Below are 10963 nucleotides of genomic sequence, written 5' to 3'. Positions count from 1 at the left end.
CCCACATACACTATACTGCCACAAGTACTGGGACACCCCTCCAAATCATTGAATTCGGGTGTTTCAGTCACTTCCATGGCCACAGTTGTATAAAATCAAGCACAAGGCAGGCAGACGCTTCTACACACATTTGTGAAAGAATAGGAGCTTTCAGGAGCTCAGTGAATTCAAGCGTGGTACCAGGTTTCCACCAGTGTAATAAGTCCATTTGTGAAATTTCCTCACTACTGAATATTACACGGTCAACTGTTAGTGGTATTATAACAAAGATTATAATTGACAAATATACTGTGTATAATTGTTTTAATGATTGTACAGATATGTTATTTACAAGTGTATAGTTTATGATGTAATTTACAGATGCACAATTTATATTTACTACATAATTCATTATATTCACAATTATACTTGTATGTATCTCCCCATTCAGGGCCCATATAGAGATTACCTATGTGGGAACTACCTTGGGCCCATGTTGGCAGCCTATATGGGACTGATTTTGTTTGCCCATGTCTGACCCATACGGTTTATCAAATTGGGCCCCATATGTATTTCCCCATTCATAACCCATATAGAGATTACCTTTTTTAACCCATGCACTCATTTCCCATTAGTGACCCAACTAGGACCCACATGGGGAGCCCACCTGTTTTTGCCCATGTGGGACCTACTTAGCTGACCCAAGTGGGCCCCAGATAAGATGCCCATTTTGGGACCATGCCCACTTGGTACCCACGTAGCCCAAGCATAAACCATGTGGGGCCCACACATGTTGGGTGGTAAGTAAGAAAATTCAAGTTACATTTTCTCAAAACAAGCAAAATAATCTTTCACTTTTAGTTCTAGGCTAGTTAATTTATCTTCGAAGAAAAAATAATCAAAACAAGAATTATTGTTTTATTTTAAGATTTTTTGACTTTTTGACATTTTTTGCAGTGCACACATTAAGCAGTGTTATTTATCTTATTTTCTCTGAAAGGCAACATCCATGACACACTTTGAGTAATTTTTGCTTTGGTCTTTATTGTGATTGACAAAGCTATTAATACAAAGACAAATGTATTAAGAAGGACTACTGTATCCTTTCAAATGGCTACACTGTTGTCCACATTTTTGGGGTTCAGATAGGTGTAGGGAAGCTCCAACTTCTTGTTCCGCTCCTCGATGAGACCTGACAACTCCTTCAGATCCTTTTGAAAATCTTCAATGAGCTTGCAAGGGACCTCTTCATCATACAGCTTTTCTGGGAAATATCCCAGAGGGTACTACGGACAGGGTATCAAGATTGTAATCGTAAATAGCATGCTGATAAGAAACATGTTTATAACAATGTTTAACACACTGCGTATGACAGCATACTAATACTCTGTAAGAGCCCACTGCAACACTATGCTTACAGTTTGCTAAATCTCTTTTGTAATGTAACAGTCAGGTAATGCAAACTAGAGGAATGAAAGCAGTGTAAGTAAGCCATTGTCATCTAGACTAATATGATGGCATTCACAAGAATGCCATTCAGATTGTTAACTTTTTCACAACAAAATTGAATTGCAGTCTTTTAACATGTGCCCTAATGGTGTAAAACTCACTTGGTCTGCAGAGTCCTTGCTCAGGAGTCTCAGGACAGCCATCCCATTCACCGTCGTGCCCACATCAGGTAGGGTCTCTAGGATCGTGTCCTCAGTGGTCTGGCCTTTCTCCTTGGGAGGGGGCTTTCTGAGGGCAGTGGGGTAATTAGGCATCCATGCGCCAAAGTCAAACTGGGGGGAAAGAATTAGTGAAAAATGAGAGATATAAGCTAAGTATTCATAAAGAATAACAAGAGCACATAATTAACATTACTCAGGCCATGGAAAGTGGATATGGACAAGTTTTTTCTTGTCATTATGGGCTTTTTTTTTAGTCATGCCCCCCTTAAAGGAGCATTTCACCTGTGGGAACATTATCTTTATTGAAAGTGGGTCATATATGTAGTCGAAATGTAACGTAAATTTCGAATTTGGTGCCTTCTTGACCGAGGAAAGACAGAAAGTAACTTTAGGGCGCATTTGTATGGAAGACAACAACACCACACCACATTGCACAGCTCCACAAGCCACTCCCACTAATCCAGTTCACAACACAAACGTCTGTGTCCTCGTCTGATTCAGAGATTTCATCCAGGAGAAATTGGCATCATTGAAATTCTTTGCAGTAGACGGACTCCATCTCTGGAGCCGCAGCAGCCACCTTCTGTTCCTCCATCAGCCTCAGCTGCTCTTCGCTATATTGCGGCTCGTAAAGATAGCCACGAACAGCTGATTCGAGCATCAGACTTTCAAAATCCTCTTCTTCCATATCATACTGAGTACCTTCTGCCATTGTTGTAACTTCACATCTGGCTCCACAGCGCCTGTTAGTTTAGCTTTCAAACAAGATGGCGGATATTGCTTTTAATTTCTACATCCCACCCACTGATCTGTAATAGGTCTGTAGCGTAAGTGGGTCCCACCCCCTGGAAAAGTGAGGAACGAGTGTTTGTAGTCTCAACCCCTCTACGAAGATATGGGACTTCCTGCTTAGAATGACATTATAATACACTGAAATCCGTATTTCTCCCGTCTCAGAGGAAAATGAGGGAATAATGCATGACCATTCAAAAATATGACTGGGTTTCTAATGATACAAAGCTTAACCCTCTGAGGTCGGCAAATGCGCCGGCGCGTTTTGCTGGATTTTCTTCACATTGTAGAACTATAAACTTAAATTACTCCGTCATTTATGGTCATACAGAAAAAAGAAATATAAAAAAAGAATCTGTGATATTTCTACTTTTGTATGTGTCCACTTACAATCAAATCAAAACATTGTGTTTTTGTAAAATAAAGAAAATAAACAGGGTGTGCGTTCTACCTCTCGGTCGCGGTGAACTTTTTTTTCTTGAGCACGTCTATAAACTGAAACAAAACTCAGCGAATACTTGTCACACATTTATGAGCCATATACCTTTAGAATCATTTAAGTGTGTACTTTTAAATGATCGGATTCAAACTGAAAACAAATATCCTCTGTTTAAGTAATTTGTATTAAACCAACAAGATGTCCAGCTTCTCAAACGCTTCCTAATTATTTTTAATTTGACCACGCCCACTCGCGCAAAAGAGATTCACATGCAAATCTCCAAATGGAACGCGAACGCTCATTACCTCAAAAACAAAACACCAAAACACTTCACAAGTCTCTGCTTTTCGTCGAGTTTGAAAGACGTGCCGTGAGCTTACATTGGCTTTACCCCAGAAGAAGAAGAACGCGATTTGAAGACAAGAAAGATGTAAGATAAGAAATTCTTACATATTAGTTTGTTATTGTTGCATAAATTTCACATTGCAGTTGAACTGTTGCTAGATATATGGTGAATATTATAATATTTAGACCCGTGTTTACTGTTACTGTGTTTGTGGATATCTGCTCAAACATAGATATGTATATGGTAACCATAATGTTTTATATTTGAGCGCGATCGTGTTTGAATGTATCATATTTTGGATCGCGATCGCGTTTGAAAAGCACCAAATGGCTTCATGTTTTTACTATTATCTCATTTCATAACATCATAACGAATGGAAACATTTGAAGTAACATGATAATCAATATATTTTTCTCTAGCTTAGTTGTTACTGAAATATTTTGGAAGATTTATAGGCTGCTATGGTTATTGTTATTATTATTTTATGCAGCACTGCACATAGCCTATGCCTACAAGGCACAACAAACCTGGTGTTCATTATATTATATATTGTTGGAAACATTTATGTGTGTGTGTGTGTGTGTATTCTGTGAATTTTAAAAAGCAATTTTAACCAGAAAAATCTAAAATTTATTCCCAAAATCGTGCAGGCCTTTCTCTTGATATCAGTATGTTCAGTTTTTTTTTCTTTCAGGGCCCTGAGGACTTCTACATTCACATGAGTCTCTGTACATGAACATGGTAAAGTGAAAATCAAACACCTTGGAAATGAGAGGTATTGTTTTTAGGAATGGCACAAAGGTCTCTGTCTTTGGATCATTGTTTTCAACAAGTGCTTTTTTGTCATTTGTTGTGTATCTTTGGATTATGTTGTGTTGTAAATAAATACAAAAAATCTAAAAGCCATTCTTTTTTAAATCTCCTCATTCTTTGTGCAAGGTTGCTCAGAATGACAGGGCCTGATAGCTCCTAATAGGGCTGTTAGGGGAGGGTCTTTGTCTTTCTCAGGGGTGAAAAGCTTACATATTAATGAGCTCCCGCATAAAGCTTTTTCACACAAAACATGTCGTAATTTTTTTAAATCAATATATTGTCTTATCTGAATGAGCAGTCAGGGTGATTTTCACATAGTTTTAGAGCAAATATTCTAGGCTACGTCATACAATTTTCAAAAGTCTTGTGAAGAAATAATCAGTATGGGTTTCATGACCTTATTTCAGTGAGAATTTTTTTTTGTATTTTCACAAACCACGCATAAATGTTATTATCTCAAAACAACAAACTTTTACACACATGCTGCTGATATATTATTGTAGCAGAGTTTGTGCTGAATACAGTGTAATTAGACTTTAGCCATGAAAATGTCACAAGTAACAGAAGTAAGGGATAATCCACGGCTAGCCATGCATTAAAGGATTTTAATGCACGACGTAGAGGCGAAGAACCACCCGACGCGAAGCGGAGGGTGGTTGCCTCTACGAAGTGCATTAAAATTCTTTAATGCATGGCTAGCCGTGGATTATCCCGCTTATACCTTGGTTATTTGCCAAGTTAAAAATAAGTTAAAGCTGTAACTGATGTTTACAGTGTAATTTTTTAACAGACGTGTAAAAATGACGGTTATTTCTTAAGTTAAGGCTCGTCAGTTCTTGCACTCCGTCCTCTTTAAATAAAGTAGAGCCATCGGATTGCTTTTATTTGAATGAATTCACATTTATTTAAATTGATTATTAAAAGAGAGAGACAGAGAACTGAAGGAGAAGGAACAGAGAGAGAGAGAGAGAGATGCGTGCGCGAGTTAACCTGTGTGCGTCGATCTCTTCTTTAAAGTCTAGCAGCTACAGTCCCCTCATTGCTTAAACATAGGCTATAGCTAACTTAATGATTCTTTAATGGATTTATTACAATTATTTATGAATGACAGGCAACACTGATACAAATTAAACGATATTCAAAAATCATCCATTTAGCCTACTTAAACGTTTTCATATGCGTCTCTCACTCTGCTTGCAAGTGTATCTGTGTTACTATGGTTACCAATGTAGCGGATTAATTTCGAACTGTAATCAAACTGACTGGAACTACCTGTGCATTAAACGGTTTTACTGCACACCTTCCAGCCAATCAGAATCGAGTATTTAAACAGCCCATGGTATAAATAAGCACAAATGTCAGAGCATGTCAGAACACCTCCAGGGCCCAGAAAACAGCTCAGACCCCAGAGGGTTAATGCAAATGGGTGAAGTGTCCCTTTAAACACTTTAAAAAATCTGGTGACAAGTCAACAGTCTTAAGAATGATTCAGTGGAATTGGTGTTTGGTGTCGCTCTACAAAGGCAAAGCGCCAACCGCTATTCACACACTTGAAAGCCATTGTAACGGCTGTGTTCTGTTTTTCTGCTGATCTCCTTATAATAGTTCTTTACGATTGTTGCTTGTCAGATTGTATGAACATGATCCTCGCTGTAAGATCTCAGTTGATCAATCAATGACACGTTCGGTGATGTGAGCTGCATTACACACAGGATTGAAATGGTGGCTACAAAGAAATCATTCATTTTGGTCATGGCTTGTCTTGAAAAACAAAGACAATTTGACGGTCGTCGTAGGAGAAGTCACACTGCAGGGGTCTCATTTATAAAACTGTGCGTAGGAACCTTACTAAAAGTGTACGTGCGCCCGAAAGCCAAAAAAGGCGTACGCAAAAAAATATTGAGACTTATAAAACCGTTCGTACGCCAGAACCTGCGCAGAATTCACTTTGTAAATCCCAGTCAGCGGAAGATTGTGCGCATATGCGTCTCCTCCCCGAAATAACCATATATGGAGCTTACAACGCCTAGTTTTACTATGCAGATCCTCATCTGCATATCATTTGCATATGATTATTCATCCACGTGATAACGTTTAACGGTACAAGACACATTACCATTAATAAAAATCATGTAGTTGCCTATCCTTGCCTTGTTTTTGAATACATAAATCAAATAGTGTAAAATACATTTCAGAGAAAGTTTTTCTCACTCTTTCCCACTGGCCGAAATGTATTTTTAATTGAAGCAGATGGGCCTTGGGCATTATTTGCACGAAACTATTTTCTCAGACAATCTGGTATTATCATGATAAGCAGTTATCTCTGTGGTTAAAGCATTTAAAGCACAGCACGCCACAGGAAAAGTGTTCAAAAACACCGCATCCACAACAAATATTTCTATTGATTGAATTTGAATATAAAAAATGTTGTAACTTCTAAGTAATGATTTCATGTTTAAGTGTTTAACCTGAAATATTAAAGGCATATTTAATCTAAATGTTTATATCAGAAGTAAAACATAGTTTAAATAATTATTTTATTTATTTAAACTGGTATTTGCGTCAGTTCCACTAAACGGCCCAACGCGCTCGCTGACGCGGACATTTAAGAAGGGATGGATATTTGCTTCAAGTGACAGGCTTGGTGAGTGAAAGTATATTTGTATTATCTTTCTGTATATGTTTAATTTTCTTTCGATTTTCTGTCTAAAAGTGACCAAAAAGACACTTAACTCCAGCTCACCATCGGTGTCGCCAAACTGCTCCATCTCCAAAAAGTTCGTACGCATGGGTCAGAGTTTGCGTGCAGGTGCGCAAATTTTCCCGTCAAGTTTGTTTTTATAAATCACAACTTATGCGTCGGAAGTGTACGCCTCTTTCAGGGCCTGTTTTGTGCGTACGCAACGGTTATAAATGAGACCCAGGACTGAGATTCAAATCTTCTGACACTGCCAGAATTTCGTCAGAGGTAAAATGTGATTGCAACGGTCATTAATCCTCTGTCTGTGAACATGTCTAACGATCAAAGACTTCAGATTTTAGTCAAGGATCACAGGAATCTTTTAGGATTTGGTAAATTTGTATCAGACGGCCAAATTGTGGCCAAAATCACAGTGTGCACTTGGCTTAACACACAGATCACAAAACTATATACATGAATCAAAGCACATGAACACGTGACACTGAATGTACAGCTAGAGGCATGTGTGGAGCAATTCGCTGGATTTGAGAAAAAGTGTATGAGATTAGGATCACGGACAGCTTTAATGGCTCTGTGTGATTGGAAGTGAATTGACTTGTACTAACTGACCTGTCCATTGTTTACAGCGGCATGTTGGGCTGATGCAGTGAAGATCACCATGGTAACAAACTTGATAAGCTCTTTCAAAGTCTGAAAAGATGATGGTATTCCTGGGAAGAAGAATGAAAGGCTGTTTCTGTGGGGAACTCAGTTTAGGATGTTTATACATAAACACTCACACGCACACACACACACACACACACACACACACACACACACACACACACACACACTATCTGAAATGGAGAGTGGAGCCATAAACCAAACTACTTTTGACTATTGACCTGGTTAAATTATTTTCCATAAAACAGTGAATTACAGTGGGGGTTACAAAAGGAGTTTGTGCCTCAAAGCAAAAATGTTCTTATGCTGTGCAAATACTGAGCTGAACACAAAATAAAAAGAAAGGAAACCTTTGTTGGATTAAATGTCCTAATATGGCAACAATTCCGTTGGAAATGCATACTCATTGGTCGCGACACTTTATTTATTCCACCAGAAATCACACTTGCAGCATCTTCAACTGCAACAGCCTTGATAACGGACTGATAACAGACCTGAGGAATCTCTTTCCAGGAAGCCATTGGTGAATATCTCACTGATCCAACGGTGCAGCTCTGTGTCCTTCTGCACGTGTGCATCACTTTGATAGTAGTGTGACAAGAGAGCTGCAACAAACCTGTAAGCAACCACAGTCAGATGTTTGCCAGGTTTACATATTTACAGCTTTACTTTTTTTGTAGATTTGCTTTGCATTTATTCCTTAAAGTCCCTGTAAAGGCAATTCTAAAAAAAAATCTAAACACATTATAAATGTTAGAAATGTATTGATAAAACACATTACAAAGACTGTGAACTGTGAAGTACTGAATTGTGGAGTTAGACCGTTAAACGGTAACTAAATCCTAAAACAACTTTTTTTAGTTAATGATCTGTAAGACTGGGGCTTTATTTACGGAAGCCCTGAACCGCAAGGTGAGAAAAAAAAAAAAAGAAAACTTATCTCGTTATTTCGACTTAATAAGTCGTTATTTCGACATAATATCTCGTTATTTCGACATAATATCTCGTTATTTCGACTTAATAAGTCGTTATTTCGACATAATAAGTCGTTATTTCGACATAAATATCTCGTTATTACGACATAATAAGTCGTTATTTCGACATAATATCTCGTTATTTCGACATAATATCTCGTTATTACGACATAATAAGTCGTTATTTCGACATAATATCTCGTTATTTCGACATAATATCTCGTTATTACGACATAATAAGTCGTTATTTCGACATAATATCTCGTTATTTCGACATAATATCTCGTTATTTCGACATAAATATCTCGTTATTTCGACATAATATCTCGTTATTTCGACATAATAAGGGGACATTCTAATATGCATTAAGCTACATAATGAGTTTCTATGGGAGGAAAATGCTTAACGTCAAATTAAACGCTTTGCGTTCATATTCTGGACTTATCTGATTTTTGTAGTAGGCCTAGCCTATACTTTATTATGATTTTAGTATCATATTGATTAATAAATGCACGCACAATTATCCGTGAACTTGATAAATGTTGCAGATATGTTTTAGGCTACTATCCACAAACAAATTGCTTTCAATTATGTGTGCAAAATTCAGAAATCAACGAATGCAGTGCAACAACAACAATAATAGTTAAATTAATATTAGTATTATTAATAATAATAATAGTCGCAGTAGTGCTAGGCTAAGGCAGTGCAAGCCAAGTCAAGTAAAACAGAGTTTCTTTGCGTTCATAGTCTGGACTTATCTGATTTTTTTGTAGTATACTTTATTATGATTTTAGTATCATATTGATTAAGAAATGCACGCACAATTATCCTTGAACTTGATAAATGTTGCAGATATTTTAGGCTACCCATAAACAAATTGCTTTCAAATGTGCAAAATTCAGAATTCAACGAATGTGCAGCAATTTGTACAAATAGAGACATTTTTGTGTATAAAAGACATTTTTGTTTTATTTTGTAGTAGCCTAGTGATTATAATTTGCGCGTCCATTTATTGACGTCTGAGTCGATCTCATTTGAGTGTATTCGGCAATTTGCTTATAACGGGGAATTAAACGCGTATATTCTGAGCTCATCAGATTTTGTTGTACATATACTTTATTAGTATGATTATTTACTGTGTTTGGTCTGTTAGTAAATATGTTAAGGTTTGTATTCATTTCGATATGCCACTAGAGGGCAGAATAAGACCGGGAATTATTAAATGCATTGTAGTTATGTTGACCTACTGTTTTCATAACTGGATATTCTACTAATTTATACTTTTCTAAAACTTTGCATATTAATGGCAATTAACTTTGGCAATTATTACACTAATAATAATAAAAATGATAACAGCCGCAGTAGTGGTATAAGGCAGACAGTGCAAGTCAAGTAAAACAGTTTCTGATCTGGCCAATAATGACCAAGCATGAAGCAAAATAGGCTATCTGCGATTGAGTTGTGTAAAGTTAACAAATAAACCAAATCTAGATAAACTATAAAGCTGGCTGAAAGAGCAATACTGACAACAAAACTAGCACAAAACTATGTGTAATTGCCAAATGTTAAACAGTTTGAGAATTCATGAGTAAGCCTACGGTTTATAAACTGAGCGGACGGGATGGGTACTTTTCAATCAACATCTCTACTACATTCATAATCTGGACATCTGTTGGGTACACACTGCGCAGTGTAACGAAATATTGTCTCTGCTAGTGTCTCAAGGACACTTCTCTTCACTTCAAAATCTTTTGTTTATTTGTGATAATCTTAGCACTTTATTATTATTGTCTAACCTGTATTATGATATTTGACGAATTGCCTTGTTCCTTTTTTTGTAAGTTTTGGACAAAAGCGTCTTCTAAATATGTAGCCTAAAATGTAGGCCTATTTTATCCAAAACTGTAAAAGCGTTTATAAAAATAAAGCATTGATAAATCATATTATTAAATTATATTATGACAAACATATTACTCTATTACTAAGTGAACTCATTTATAGTTATAAACTCTAATAATAATAATTATTATTATTATTATTATTAAATTTTAGTCTACATATTTAGAAGACGCTTTTATCAAAAACGTACAAAAAATGAACAAAGCAATTCGTCAAATATCATAATACAGGTTAGACAATAATAATAAATTCCTAAGATTATAACAAATAACCACAAGATTTTGATGCCCATCATTCATATTAAATCGTCTATTCCAACATATTCCACCATTATTGTGGAGCGCACACTGCATGATAAGTCCAGAATTCCACTGTTGATAGGAAGATGCAAGTGATCTCGCCGGCATGGAGGCGCCGGCGAGATCACTTGCATCTTCCTATCAACAGTGGAATTCTGGACTTATCTGATTTTTATAGTAGGCCTAGGCATATTCTATATTACGATTTTAGTATCATATTGATTAATAAATGCACGCACAATTATCCGTGAACTTGATAAATGTTGCAGATATGTTTTAGGCTACTATCCACAAACAAATTGCTTTCAATTATGTGTGCAAAATTCAGAATTCAACGAATGTGCAGCAATTTGTACAAATAGAGACATTTTTGTGAATAAAATACATT

General features: G+C 36.6%; 1 protein-coding gene across 2 annotated transcripts in view; it reads right to left on the bottom strand.

The window, feature by feature from the left end:
- Positions 1 to 1003: 1003 nt before the first annotated feature.
- LOC311297504 (hydroperoxide isomerase ALOXE3-like) overlaps positions 1004 to 10963 on the bottom strand; it is a 52482-nt gene continuing 42522 nt past the window's right edge. For both annotated transcript variants that reach the window (XM_084419824.1, XM_084419823.1), the window contains exons 13-16: positions 7898 to 8019; positions 7350 to 7450; positions 1590 to 1760; positions 1004 to 1265 (exon numbers count right to left, since the gene is read on the bottom strand). In XM_084419824.1, coding sequence (XP_084275950.1) covers positions 1086 to 1265; positions 1590 to 1760; positions 7350 to 7450; positions 7898 to 8019 — 574 coding nt within the window. In that variant the 3' untranslated portion in view covers positions 1004 to 1085. The remainder of the gene's footprint in view (positions 1266 to 1589; positions 1761 to 7349; positions 7451 to 7897; positions 8020 to 10963) is intronic.

Source organism: Rutilus rutilus (genome assembly GCF_951802725.1).
Source record: "Rutilus rutilus genome assembly, chromosome: 9".
NCBI classification, from domain to species: Eukaryota; Metazoa; Chordata; class Actinopteri; order Cypriniformes; family Leuciscidae; genus Rutilus; species Rutilus rutilus.
The sequence above is the reverse complement of the archived record's forward strand: the minus strand, read 5'-3'. Positions and strand labels throughout refer to the sequence as shown.